This window comes from Procambarus clarkii, chromosome 92 (assembly GCF_040958095.1).
Source record: "Procambarus clarkii isolate CNS0578487 chromosome 92, FALCON_Pclarkii_2.0, whole genome shotgun sequence".
NCBI lineage: Eukaryota > Metazoa > Arthropoda > Malacostraca > Decapoda > Cambaridae > Procambarus > Procambarus clarkii.
The window spans coordinates 1,316,596-1,331,595 of NC_091241.1; the positions used below are offsets into that span (position 1 = coordinate 1,316,596).

A 15,000-nucleotide genomic window follows, 5' to 3' on the forward strand; every position below is an offset into this window, starting at 1 on the left:
TGGTGGTCCACATCACCAACACCACCACCATGGTGGTCCACATCACCAACACCACCATGGTGGTCCACACCACCAATACCACCACCATGGTGGTCCACACCACCAATACCACCACCATGGTGGTCCACACCACCAACACCACCACCATGGTGGTCCACATCACCAACACCACCATGGTGGTCCACACCACCAACACCACCATGGTGGTCCACACCACCAACACCACCACCATGGTGGTCCACACCACCAACACCACCACCATGGTGGTCCACATCACCAACACCACCACCATGGTGGTCCACATCACCAACACCACCACCATGGTGGTCCACACCACCAACACCACCATGGTGGTCCACATCACCAACACCACCACCATGGTGGTCCACATCACCGACACCACCACCATGGTGGTCCACATCACCAACACCACCACCATGGTGGTCCACATCACCGACACCACCACCATGGTGGTCCACATCACCAACACCACCATGGTGGTCCACATCACCAACACCACCATGGTGGTCCACATCACCAACACCACCATGGTGGTCCACACCAACACCACCATGGTGGTCCACATCACCAACACCACCACCATGGTGGTCCACATCACCGACACCACCACCATGGTGGTCCACATCACCGACACCACCACCATGGTGGTCCACATCACCAACACCACCACCATGGTGGTCCACACCACCACCATGGTGGTCCACACCACCACCATGGTGGTTCACACCACCAACACCACCACCATGGTGGTCCACATCACCAACACCACCATGGTGGTCCACACCACCACCATGGTGGTCCACACCACCAACACCACCACCATGGTGGTCCACACCACCAACACCACCACCATGGTGGTCCACATCACCGACACCACCACCATGGTGGTCCACATCACCAACACCACCACCATGGTGGTCCACACCACCAACACCACCACCATGGTGGTCCACATCACCAACACCACCACCATGGTGGTCCACATCACCAACACCACCACCATGGTGGTCCACACCACCAACACCACCATGGTGGTCCACATCACCAACACCACCACCATGGTGGTCCACACCACCAACACCACCACCATGGTGGTCCACATCACCAACACCACCATGGTGGTCCACATCACCAACACCACCACCATGGTGGTCCACACCACCAACACCACCACCATGGTGGTCCACACCACCAACACCACCATGGTGGTCCACATCACCAACACCACCATGGTGGTCCACACCACCAACACCACCACCATGGTGGTCCACACCACCAACACCACCAAGGTGGTCCACATCACCAACACCACCATGGTGGTCCACATCACCAACACCACCATGGTGGTCCACATCACCAACACCACCAACACCACCATGGTGGTCCACATCACCAACACCACCATGGTGGTCCACATCACCAACACCACCATGGTGGTCCACATCACCAACACCACCAAGGTGGTCCACATCACCAACACCACCATGGTGGTCCACATCACCAACACCACCACCATGGTGGTCCACATCACCAACACCACCATGGTGGTCCACACCACCAACGCCACCATGATGGTCCACACCACCAACACCACCATGGTGGTCCACATCACCAACACCACCACCATGGTGGTCCACATCACCAACACCACCATGGTGGTCCACATCACCAACACCACCATGGTGGTCCACATCACCAACACCACCATGGTGGTCCACACCACCAACACCATCATGGTGGTCCACACCACCAACACCACCATGGTGGTCCACATCACCAACACCACCACCATGGTGGTCCACATCACCAACACCACCATGGTGGTCCACACCACCAACACCATCATGGTGGTCCACATCACCAACACCACCATGGTGGTCCACATCACCAACACCACCACCATGGTGGTCCACATCACCAACACCACCATGGTGGTCCACATCACCAACACCACCATGGTGGTCCACATCACCAACAACAAACTCTGGGTGAAGAGAGAGTGAGAGAGAAATAAAGAGAGTCCATAAGTGGAAGATAGTGTGTTCAATGTGTGGAGGTGCAGGCGAGAGAGGAGAGAGGCACACAAGGCCTCCAGCCACAGCCCACTACTCCAGCTCCACTCCACACCTCAACTGCCAGATACCAAAGGTGACTCACACCGTATCCATACCATTTTTTCACTTAAAATTCATTGGCCAGGGTTGACGTTGCCATAGGCGAGTGCCACTATCCTCCGCTGCCATTTGTCGCTGTCACTCAAGTAAATTAATGTACCAAAAATTATTTCAAATGTGGTACCAAATCTGAACACGGAAATTAATGCTACAAGACCTACTTCAACCGTGTTGCATGGGATATGTGGGCCTGCGGGCCCGGGAAGGAACAACCTGGTGGACCACGCTCTCACAAGTCCAGCCTGACTTATTATGGAACTCGATACCAGCTGTTATTCATACGTCATACTGCGAACATTGGCGGCCAATAGCCGTGTTGATCAGGAATGGTGAGGGTGTCCCCACTCCCACACAGGGATACCTGGTTGATGGGGTTCTGGGAGTTCTTCTACTCCCCAAGCCCGGCCCGAGGCCAGGCTTGACTTGTGAGTGTTTGGTCCATCAGGCTGTTGCTTGGAGCGGCCCGCAGGCCCACATACCCACGTTCTATTCTGCATATTCTTCCATATCGTTCCCTCCAGTATGTTTGTTTATTTATTTATTTATTTAAATACAAGAAGGTACATTGGGTTTGTGAGAATACATAGCATAGTACAGTATTTACACTCTTGTAAAGCCACTAGTACGCGCAGCGTTTCGGGCAGAAACCAATGTTGTTATTATACTGTGTAGATTTGGGACCTGACCTTCCAGTATTTTCCACCACAATAGCCACACCACCACAGTCACACCACACCACCACAGTCACACCACACCACCACAGCCACACCACCACCACAGCTACACCACACCACACCCCCACACCACAGCCACACCACCACCACAGCCACACCACCACCACAGCCACACCACCACCACACCACCACCACCACACCCCCACACCACACACCACAGCCACACCACCACCACCCCACCACAGCCACACCACCACAGCCACACCACCACAGCTACACCACCACCACCACCACAGCCACACCACCACCACAGCCATACCACCACCACCACCACCACCACAGCTACACCACCACCACAGCTACACCACCACCACACCACCACCACACCACACAGCCACACCACCACCACAGCCATACCACCACCACAGCCACACCACCACCACACCAACACCACCACCACAGCCATACCACCACCACACCACCACCACAGCTACACCACCACCACACCATCACCACACCATCACCACACCACCACCACAGCCACACCACCACAGCCACACCACCACAACCACCACAGCCACACCACCACCACCACCACAGCTACACCACCACCACACCAACACCACCACCACAGCCACACCACCACCACAGCCACACCACCACCACACCACCACCACCACACCAACACCACCACCACAGCCACACCACCACCACCACCACACCACCACCACACCACCACCACCACACCAACACCACCACCACAGCCACACCACCACCACACCCACACCACACCAACACCACCACAGCCACACCACCACCACACCCACACCACCACCACAGCCACACCACCACCACACCACCACCACAGCCACACCACCACAGCCACACCACCACACCAACACCACCACAGCCACACCACCACCACTACCACAGCCACACCACCACCACAGCCACACCACCACCACAGCCACACCACCACCACACCACCACCACCACCACCTCCACAGCCACACCACCTCCACAGCCACACCACCACCACCACCGCCACACCACCTCCACAGCCACACCACCACACAGGTTACCCCGCCTCTGGGAAGGAAGAGTGGGAGAAGACAGGAGGCCAAAGGGGTACTCACTTGTGTGTACAAGACGCCCAGACTGTGCCGAGGTGCTGTCAAGACAGCTTCCCCGCCTGCAGGAGCCTGCAGGAGCCTCCAGGAGCCTCCAGGAGTCTGCAGGAGCCTCCAGGAACACCTCCCTATCCTCGCTTCCTCCTTCCACCAAACTGGTTCACTTAACACTCCTCACTATTCATTCTCCACTTTTCTTGTACTGGGATATAAAGAACTATCTGAACCTTATTAGAATTACTTTTCAAATAAGTGCAAATTAAACGTTTCGATAATTCTATGGTTTATTTACACAGACGGAGCACGAACACGAGCACACCCTCCCCCTCATACAGCCCAGAGACAACTGAACAAAATTCAAGATGGCTGCGTGTGTTGGTAGCTACGTACAAAACCAACAAAAATGATCCAAAAGGTCATTCTTTTCATGGACGTTACACGTAATAATATGTATTCCCATGTCATCACCTATTAACTATGTTATACCATAAGGTATAACATTGAAAATAAAACCTTAATTTACTGAAATTATAGCTAGACATTACTAAATATTGCAGACAGAACTCCATTCGCTGTTGTTGTACGCAGCGTCCGAGTCCGTTTTCTGTTACTCCATTAAAGTTACCAATGACAAATCTTTATTCTGCATTGTTATTTATTTTGATCCCAACAGCTGTTATCTGTACAACTAAGTACATCGCTAAATATTTATATAATATATGTCTTAAGCTTTATATGACAACAGTAAGTACTGGTAATATGCACAAAGGTATGAAGAACCACACATCAGTGGGCGAGAGTTGTACCAGTGTACACTTGTCATTAGTGTACAGTACACTGTACTCTACACTTGACAGTTGTACCAGTCAGTGTACACTTGTCATTAGTGTACAGTACACTGTACTCTACACTTGCCAGTTGTACCAGTCAGTGTACACTTGTCATTAGTGTACAGTACACTGTACTCTACACTTGCCAGTTGTACCAGTCAGTGTACACTTGTCATTAGTACACAGTACACTGTACTCTACACTTGACAGTTGTACCAGTCAGTGTACACTTGTCATTAGTGTACAGTACACTGTACTCATGTGTATTATATACATATAAAACGCTGAACTGTAAAGCCAATCCTGACCTTAAAAGCTTCCTAGAAGGTTGGAGCAGAACCCATGAGCACCACACCAGAAACAAATACCTTTTTGATATTTCAAGAGTACGACTTAATCAAACTAGAAATGCTCTACAAATCAAGGGACCCATAATGTGGAATGACCTTCCCAATCATGTTAAAGACTGTACCTCTCTCAACCAGTTTAAGATAAAAACTAAGTACTACCTGTAACCTACCTTAGCCCCTATTGTCAACCCATGTCTGCTATTTTAAACAATGCTGTTTGTCGACCAAATTATGTTTTTGCTGTTTTCCTGCCATGTTCCCCCTTTTTTATTTTTATATTGTCTCAACACATTTTATACTTTAATCTCAATTAGTATTAAGTTTTAGTCTTTAGTGTTTTTCCTGCCCGAAACGCTTTGCGTAATAGTGGCTTTAGGCATTGTATGTACTAGCTCTATCTATAAATCCATCAATATTTGTATCACCCCTTGTATGTATACTTTACCTAAATAAACATTTAAATTTTTTGAATTTTTAAATGATCTACCAGAGGGTATAGAATCGTTCCTCTCATTGTTCGCTGATGATGCAAAAATTTTGAGGAAGATTAAAACAGAGGATGATAGATAGTATGAGGCTCCAAGATACCCTAGACAGACTGAATGAATGACCAACAAATGGCTACTAAAGTTTAACCTGTGTAAATGTAAGGTAATGAAACTAGGCGGTGGAAACAGGAGGCCAGGCACAGGATACAGAATGGGAGATGAAGTACTTCATCAAACGGATAGTGAGAAAGATCTAGGAGTTGATATCACACCAAACCTGCCTCCTGAAGCCCACATAAAGAGAATAACGTCTGCGGCATATGCGAGGCTGGCTAACATCAGAACTGCCTTCAGGATCCTGTGAAGGAATCATTCAGAACCTTGTATACTACATATGTAAGACCAATTGTGCAGTATGGGGTGAGGGGGGGACAGGGAGGGTATGGGGTGAGGGGGGGACAGGGAGGGTATGGGGTGAGGGGGACAGGGAGGGTATGGTGTGAGGGGGGGACAGGGAGGGTATGGGGTGAGGGGGGACAGGGAGGGTATGGGGTGAGGGGGGGACAGGGAGGGTATGGGGTGAGGGGGACAGGGAGGGTATGGGGTGAGGGGGGACAGGGAGGGTATGGGGTGAGAGAGGGACAGGGAGGGTATGGTGTGAGGGGGGGACAGGGAGGGTATGGGGTGAGGGGGGGACAGGGAGGGTATGGGGTGAGGGGGACAGGGAGGGTATGGTGTGAGGGGGGGACAGGGAGGGTATGGGGTGAGGGGGACAGGGAGGGTATGGGGTGAGGGGGGGGGACAGGGTGGATATTGTTGGAAATATCCAACACTTATTTCTCATTTTTATTACTTCGACAAATAATCCTTGTACTATTATATTTTACTAATACTACTAATCAGTAGAGTAATAATTTCAATTTATTTCCTACTGCGTAATAACGGAGCCAAATCTTTCTTATTTTCATGGCGAGGTTACGTCAGCCAGACTGATAGGCGGAAAAGATTACGTCTACATATCTGAGACTTATGTTAAATTCTCCCTTCATGTCAGCATTCTTACCTATGAATTATTAGCCGATACTATATTTACCAGTGATCAACTAATATAGCGTTATTAGCTGAAGATAATATATTGTTGATCACAAAGAAGCAAAAGGTAACATGAAAAGCACATGGAATACCATCTCTAATATCCTAGGAACTAAACAACATTCCCACAACCAGATAACACTCTAAGGATGGCCTTACACCGTCAACTGACTTAGAAATGGCAAATGAATTTAATAGCTTCTTTTCATCGGTTGGTGCTAACTTTGCCAGTAAAATCCCACAGACTCAGACACATATCTCTCAAGCAGCTATCCAAACTCTCTTCTCCTCTCACCAGTCAGCCCGGCAGATGTTGTGTCCATCATACACTCACTAAAAACCAAGGCTGGGAACATCAGTGAAATCCCATCCATTGTATACAAGAGCGCCTCCCATGCCCTTGCGCCACCTATAGCTCTGCTGTTCAACAAATCCTTAGAATGTCATCCCTTCCCTGATATCCTTAAAAAAGCAAGAGTAACGCCAGTTCATAAAGGATTCAATCCGGCAGACATAAACAATTACAGAATAATATCGAACCTACCCATACTATTAAAAATATTTGAAAAAATTATCTACAAACAGCTCTACTCTTATCTCGTAAAATTCGACATTCTTAGCCCCTGTCAGTTTGGCTTCCGCTCCCAAAAGAGTACCAACGATGCAATTATTAGTCTTCTTGATATAATTTACTCAGCCCTTGACAAAAATGAGTTTCCGATTGGACTCTTCATTGACCTGAGAAATGCCTTTGATACTGATAATCACAATTACCATTTACGTAAACTCCATCATTATGGAATCCGAGGCCATGCACTGGACCTATCCAATCCTATCTTAGTGATAGACACCAATGTGTAACCATCAATAATATAACCTCTCCCACCCTACCAATAACCGTTGGAGTGCCACAGGGCAGCATCTTGGGACCTTTCCTATTTCTTATATACATCAATGATCTGCCTAATGTCTCTAACATTCTGAAACCTATATAGTTTGCTGCTGATACTACCCTCATCTACTCTAACCCCAACCCACATACACTAAATAATGTTGTTAATAATGAACTAAAAAAAATCCACTTATGGATGTCAACTAGCAAACTAACACTTGACATAGAAAAGACCTACTACATCTTATTTGAAAGCAAATCTACCAATGCAATTCAGCTTCAGATAGACAATGTAAACATTAGTATAAAAATGATGGAAAGTTTCTTCTCCTATTCCTAGACAAGAGACTCAACTTCAGTACGCATGGGGTTCAACCACTGCAAACCACCTCTTCTTCTTCTTGAGAATAGGTGCAGTTTGCATGAAGGGTTAACCCTCCCGATGACTGCACCAGGACAGACGTAAGGAGACGCGTTGACGGTTAGGAGGAGAAGAAAGTCAAAAGCGGTAGATGTGATGGGCCGTAGAGAGAGGAGAGGCGACGAAAACAGAGGCGAACGTTAGAGGGAGACACCCCGCACCGGGGGGCGGGGCGTCGTGGTCACGGAGGCAGCTGACCCACGCACGGCTTAGCAGTGTGCGCAAGACGGGAACTAATACTTCTCCGGAAACTTGTGTATCGGAAAGCGCGAGCAGTACGCTTCCCAAATCACCCGCAGGTCAGCAGGCAGCCGGCCACCAGGCGGCGCCCTCGGCTGAGACATCCTATCTGGCACCCTATACACAAACTCCATCACCCGCGACACCCAGACAGTGGACGAGCACCACGGGATCGGAAGCACCCGGGCATCTCGATAAGGGCCCAACTCCGGACCCTCACAGGGCACGACCCCAGCAGACGGGACTAGGCAATCCCCAGACCGGAGCAAGGAAGGAGGGGATACAGCAGGGGAGGCAGGCGCGGCACCGACCCCACCACCGGGCACAGGAGCCGAGGCCCCCTGGCGCACATCTTTCCGCAACAGCACGACAAGGTCACGATCATCAGGCACAACCCCCCACTGCGGAGATCCAACAGCAGGAGACGCAGGAGGTGAGGCACAGGTAGCAACTTCGGAGCCCCTCACAGCACCATCATCCTCGGCGGGAGGCGCCAGATCACCATACTCCCCAACCATCACCCAAGGCACACCACGAAGGGGAGAGACACTCCGAGCCCGCCGTGAACGCTTCGAGACAGGCCGCACCACACCACGCCCAGCAGGCCCCGCCGCAGGCACGGCCACCATCTTCACATCCACACAGGCCACACCCGCACCGTCCGAAGAGTCCACAGAGGCCACATCACCCACACTGTCCACATCATCCAGGGAAACAGCCTCAGAACACCGACGCGCGCGCTTCTGCAAAGGGATGGAAAGAGCAGAACTACAGTCACCAACACACACAGGCACGGCAGGCACCTCCCCCTGCCGAAGCACCCCCTCTAAAACAGCAGAACCCGCGTTCCCGGGAGCCGGTATCACATCCACAGGCGGGGGCGGGACATGGACCTCCACCGGGACATCCTGCACTACTCGCAGCTCAGGCGACGGCCCGACACCCACACACACCGGCTCAACAACCCCAGTGGCCACAGCAGTCATCAGACGTGTCGCACAGGCCGTAGAATTCGCCTCAACAGGCGGAGCAGCAGACAGGCAATCAGGCGCCTCAGGCACAGCACCTACTCCGTCCTCAGAACCGTCCGAACGTAACAAGGGCGGGAAATCCTCCGCACGAAAAACATGCACCCGACCAGTTGCTCCCACGTCGCACGCCGCAGCCAGATGACCCTCGTGACCACACCGATAACAGGTGCGCGGTTGACCCCGATACTGGCAGCGGAGCGTGTATCCCAACACGGACATCGACGACGGTACACTACACTTCAGCGACATTGTCAGGGTGCGAGAGCCGTCAAGCATACCAACACAGTGCCCGGCAACGACCTTGTTCCAACGAACACTTAACACTGTCCCAAATCGCTCAAAACAGGAGGTTAAAAAGTCGTCCTGAAATTCGAAGGGGGCACCATGCACCGCCACAGACGTCAAGGTGACACTAAGATTCACCACCTTAACTGAGCCAGCTGAATCAGGGAGAGGGTAAACACGCCCCTCACAACGCTCGAGAAACGCTTGAAAGGCAGCCTGGAGGCGGAACTTGACCACAGCACGGTGGCCCTGAAGCAGCTGGATGCCCACCAGGTCCGACAGCTGCACATGAAGCACGTCCACCAGGGCGACACCAACCAATGGATGGGCCACCGGCACCGTAAATGCCAGACCAGCCGACAATGTCCTCTGCACTGGAAGGCGAGACGACCCCAAGGCTAAGGCAAACGTCACCCTGTCAGTGGCAAACCACCACCAGCAGGGCAAACCAGCAGTCACCCAACGTAAACACTAGCCAGTGCGGAGAGACCTCAGGAGCGTCCGACCCGGCCGGTGGTCACCACGCAACTCCAAACCACCTCAAGTCCATCATCACCCAGCAAAAATCCGATATCAGAATAATAACAAATTCTGCTTTTAGACAACACACAGCCCCCTTGTTTAACTCCCTAAACATGCTAAACATAATCTCACTCCACAAATTCTCTTGTGTCAACTACATTTACAAAACCCTGTTCTTACATGCAAATCCTGCTCTGAAACTCTCCCTGGACAGATGTAATAGGACCCATTATCACCACACCAGAAATAAATATCTCTTTGATATCCCCAGAGTCAAACTTAATCTGTGTAAACACTCTATGCAAATAAAGGGACCCAGTCTATGGAACTCACTCCCTATTGAATTGAAAAGCTGTCCAACTTTTGCGTCATTCAAAAACAATACTAAAAAGTACCTAATTTCATCTTCATAGTTTTTTACCTTTTGCTTTAAAATTGCACTGTATCTATTGCTACCCAATCTACCAATCTTTATGTACCCAATCTACCAATCTTTATGTACCCAATCCGAACATCTTTACCATTGTGATCATTGCTGTCTTCTTATATGTGCTATCAATCTGCTGTATGGTGCCTATTAATCTTGTTTAAATTACCAATCAAGCTGTCAATGTAATCAATCAGAGCTTTGATATACTAATGTGCTTTAATATACTTACTAATCTCTCTCATCTCATTTTTTTCTTGCAATGTATTTGTTATCATTTTATTAATTCTGATAGAATTTACCTATTTAAAATTATCTGTTAGATTAAGGACCTGCCCGAAACGCTGCGCGAACTAGTGGCATTACAAGAGTGCAATTACTGTACTATGCTATGTATTCTCACAAACCCAATGTACCTTCTTGTATATAAATAAATAAATAAATAAATAAGCAGAGAGGTTATGTTGGTCCAGATGTGCTGGTTGGAGCTGGTCCCCGGGGGCTGGTCCCGGGGGCTGGGGTTATCTTGAGGTTATCTTGAGATAATTTCGGGGCTTTAGTGTCCCCGCGGCCCGGTCCTCGACCAGGCCTCCACCCCCAGGAAGCAGCCCGTGACAGCTGACTAACACCCAGGTACCTATTTACTGCTAGGTAACAGGGGCATTCAGGGTGAAAGAAACTTTGCCCATTTGTTTCTGCCTCGTGCGGGAATCGAACCCGCGCCACAGAATTACGAGTCCTGCGCACTATCCACCAGGCTACGAGACCCCTTGGAGCAGTTCCCCGGGGGCTGGGGTTGGAGCAGGTCCCCGGGGGCTGGGGTTGGAGCAGGTCCCCGGGGGCTGGGGTTGGAGCAGGTCCCCGGGGGCTGGGGTTGGAGCAGGTCCCCGGGGGCTGGGGTTGGAGCTGGTCCCCGGGGGCTGGTCCCGGGGGCTGGGGATGGAGCAAGTCCCCGGGGGCTGGGGTTGGAGCAGTTCCCCGGGGGCTGGGGTTGGAGCAGTTCCCCGGGGGCTGGGGTTGGAGCAGGTCCCCGGGGGCTGGGGTTGGAGCAGGTCCCAGGGGGCTGGGGTTGGAGCTGGTCCCTGGGGGCTGGTCCCGGGGGCTGGGGTTGGAGCAGGTCCCCGGGGGCTGGGGTTGGAGCAGGTCCCCGGGGGCTGGGGTTGGAGCAGGTCCCCGGGGGCTGGGGTTGGAGCAGGTCCCCGGGGGCTGGGGTTGGAGCTGGTCCCCGGGGGCTGGGGTTGGAGCAGGTCCCCGGGGGCTGGGGTTGGAGCTGGTCCCCGGGGGCTGGAGTTGGAGCAGTTCCCCGGGGGCTGGGGTTGGAACAGTTCCCCGGGGGCTGGGGTTGGAGCTGGTCCCCGGGGGCTGGGGTTGGAGCTGGTCCCCGGGGGCTGGGGTTGGAGCAGGTCCCCGGGGGCTGGGGTTAGAGCAGGTCCCCGGGGGCTGGGGTTGGAGCAGGTCCCCGGGGGCTGGGGTTGGAGCAGGTCCCCGGGGGCTGGGGTTGGAGCAGTTCCCCGGGGGCTGGGGTTGGAGCAGGTCCCCGGGGGCTGGGGTTGGAGCTGGTCCCCGGGGGCTGGGGTTGGAGCAGGTCCCCGGGGGCTGGGGTTGGAGCTGGTCCCCGGGGGCTGGTCCCGGGGGCTGGGGTTGGAGCAGGTCCCCGGGGGCTGGGGTTGGAGCAGTTCCCCGGGGGCTGGGGTTGGAGCTGGTCCCCGGGGGCTGGGGTTGGAGCAGGTCCCCGGGGGCTGGGGTTGGAGCAGGTCCCCGGGGGCTGGGGTTGGAGCAGGTCCCCGGGGGCTGGGGTTGGAGCAGGTCCCCGGGGGCTGGGGTTGGAGCTGGTCCCCGGGGGCTGGGGTTGGAGCAGGTCCCCGGGGGCTGGGGTTGGAGCAGGTCCCCGGGGGCTGGGGTTGGAGCAGGTCCCCGGGGCTGGGGTTGGAGCTGGTCCCCGGGGGCTGGGGTTGGAGCAGGTCCCCGGGGGCTGGGGTTGGAGCAGGTCCCCGGGGGCTGGGGTTGGAGCTGGTCCCCGGGGGCTGGGGTTGGAGCAGGTCCCCGGGGACTGGGGTTGGAGCTGGTCCCCGGGGGCTGGAGTTGGAGCTGGTCCGCGGGGGCTGGGGTTGGAGCAGTTCCCCGGGGGCTGGGGTTGGAGCTGGTCCCCGGGGGCTGGGGTTGGAGCTGGTCCCCGGGGGCTGGGGTTGGAGCAGGTCCCCGGGGGCTGGGGTTAGAGCAGGTCCCCGGGGGCTGGGGTTGGAGCAGGTCCCCGGGGGCTGGGGTTGGAGCAGGTCCCCGGGGGCTGGAGTTGGAGCAGGTCCCCGGGGGCTGGGGTTGGAGCAGGTCCCCGGGGGCTGGGGTTGGAGCTGGTCCCCGGGGGCTGGGGTTGGAGCAGGTCCCCGGGGGCTGGGGTTGGAGCTGGTCCCCGGGGGCTGGTCCCGGGGGCTGGGGTTGGAGCAGGTCCCCGGGGGCTGGGGTTGGAGCAGTTCCCCGGGGGCTGGGGTTGGAGCTGGTCCCCGGGGGCTGGGGTTGGAGCAGGTCCCCGGGGGCTGGGGTTGGAGCAGGTCCCCGGGGGCTGGGGTTGGAGCAGGTCCCCGGGGGCTGGGGTTGGAGCAGGTCCCCGGGGGCTGGGGTTGGAGCTGGTCCCCGGGGGCTGGGGTTGGAGCAGGTCCCCGGGGGCTGGGGTTGGAGCAGGTCCCCGGGGGCTGGGGTTGGAGCTGGTCCCCGGGGCTGGGGTTGGAGCTGGTCCCCGGGGGCTGGGGTTGGAGCAGGTCCCCGGGGGCTGGGGTTGGAGCAGGTCCCCGGGGGCTGGGGTTGGAGCAGGTCCCCGGGGGCTGGGGTTGGAGCTGGTCCCCGGGGGCTGGGGTTGGAGCAGGTCCCCGGGGGCTGGGGTTGGAGCAGGTCCACGGGGGCTGGGGTTGGAGCAGGTCCCCGGGGGCTGGGGTTGGAGCAGGTCCCCGGGGCTGGGGTTGGAGCAGGTCCCCGGGGGCTGGTCCCCGGGGGCTGGGGTTGGAGCAGGTCCCCGGGGGCTGGGGTTGGAGCAGGTCCCCGGGGGCTAGGGTTGGAGCAGGTCCCCGGGGGCTGGGGTTGGAGCTGGTCCCCGGGGGCTGGGGTTGGAGCTGGTCCCCGGGGGCTGGGGTTGGAGCTGGTCCCCGGGGGCTGGGGTTGGAGCAGGTCCCCGGGGCTGGAGTTGGAGCAGGTCCCCGGGGGCTGGGGTTGGGGCTGGTCCCCGGGGGCTGGGGTTGGAGCTGGTCCCCGGGGGCTGGGGTTGGAGCAGGTCCCCGGGGGCTGGGGTTGGAGCTGGTCCCCGGGGGCTGGGGTTGGGGCAGGTCCCCGGGGGCTGGGGATGGGGCTGGTCCCCGGGGACTGGGGTTGGAGCAGATCCCCGGGGGCTGGGGCTGGTCCCCGGGGGCTGGGGTTGGGGCTGGGGTTGGAGCAGGTCCCCGGGGGCTGGGGTTGGAGCAGGTCCCCGGGGGCTGGGGTTGGAGCTGGTCCCCGGGGGCTGGGGTTGGGGCAGGTCCCCGGGGGCTGGGGATGGGGCTGGTCCCCGGGGACTGGGGTTGGAGCAGATCCCCGGGGGCTGGGGCTGGTCCCCGGGGGCTGGGGTTGGGGCTGGGGTTGGAGCAGGTCCCCGGGGGCTGGGGTTGGAGCAGGTCCCCGGGGGCTGGGGTTGGAGCTGGTCCCCGGGGGCTGGGGTTGGGGCAGGTCCCCGGGGGCTGGGGATGGGGCTGGTCCCCGGGGGCTGGGGTTGGAGCAGGTCCCCGGGGGCTGGGGCTGGTCCCCGGGGGCTGGGGTTGGGGCAGGTCCCCGGGGGCTGGGGAAGGGGCTGGTGTTGGAGCAGGTCCCCGGGGGCTGGGGTTGGAACAGGTCCCCGGGGGCTGGGGTTGGAGCAGGTCCCCGGGGGCTGGGGTTGGAGCTGGTCCCCGGGGGCAGGGGTTGGAGCAGGTCCCCGGGGGCTGGGGTTGGGGCAGGTCCCCGGGGGCTGGGGAAGGGGCTGGGGCTGGGGATGGAGCAGGTCCCCGGGGGCTGGGGTTGGAGCTGGTCCCCGGGGGCTGGGGTTGGAGCAAGTCCCCGGGGGCTGGGGCTGGTCCCCGGGGGCTGGGGTTGGGGCAGGTCCCCGGGGGCTGGGGAAGGGGCTGGGGTTGGAGCAGGTCCCCGGGGGCTGGGGTTGGAGCAGGTCCCCGGGGCTGGGGTTGGAGCAGGTCCCCGGGGGCTGGGGTTGGGGCCGGTCCCCAGGGACTGGGCCGGGAGCCAGGTGGGGGTTGGTACGGGGCAGAACGCTGCCAAACATTAACTTGGAAGTGTGGCTATATAATGAAGTAGTTGTACTTGAGAATATTGTCATGACATTTATAGTAATGGTGGGCACCGTGGGAGGCGTCATGGGCACCGTGGGGCGCCTGGGGAGGACCTTCCTTGGGTCACGGTGTGGGTTCACAAT

General features: G+C 56.4%; 2 protein-coding genes across 3 annotated transcripts in view; one reads left to right on the plus strand and one right to left on the minus strand.

The window, feature by feature from the left end:
* Positions 1-4,347, minus strand: part of LOC123775178 (ankyrin repeat domain-containing protein 50) — a 217,066-nt gene extending 212,719 nt beyond the window's left edge. The window contains exon 1 of the mRNA XM_045770131.2: positions 4,006-4,347. The gene's annotated coding sequence lies outside the window, so the exon portion shown is untranslated. The remainder of the gene's footprint in view (positions 1-4,005) is intronic.
* A 10,436-nt stretch (positions 4,348-14,783) lies between these two features.
* Positions 14,784-15,000, plus strand: part of LOC123775180 (NAD-dependent protein deacylase sirtuin-5, mitochondrial) — a 19,928-nt gene continuing 19,711 nt past the window's right edge. The window contains exon 1 of one of the 2 annotated variants that reach the window (XM_045770133.2): positions 14,784-15,000. This exon is cut by the window's right edge and continues 80 nt beyond it. In XM_045770133.2, the coding sequence (XP_045626089.1) occupies positions 14,903-15,000 (98 nt within the window). In that variant the 5' untranslated portion in view covers positions 14,784-14,902. The other variant, XM_045770132.2, reaches the window with a different exon arrangement.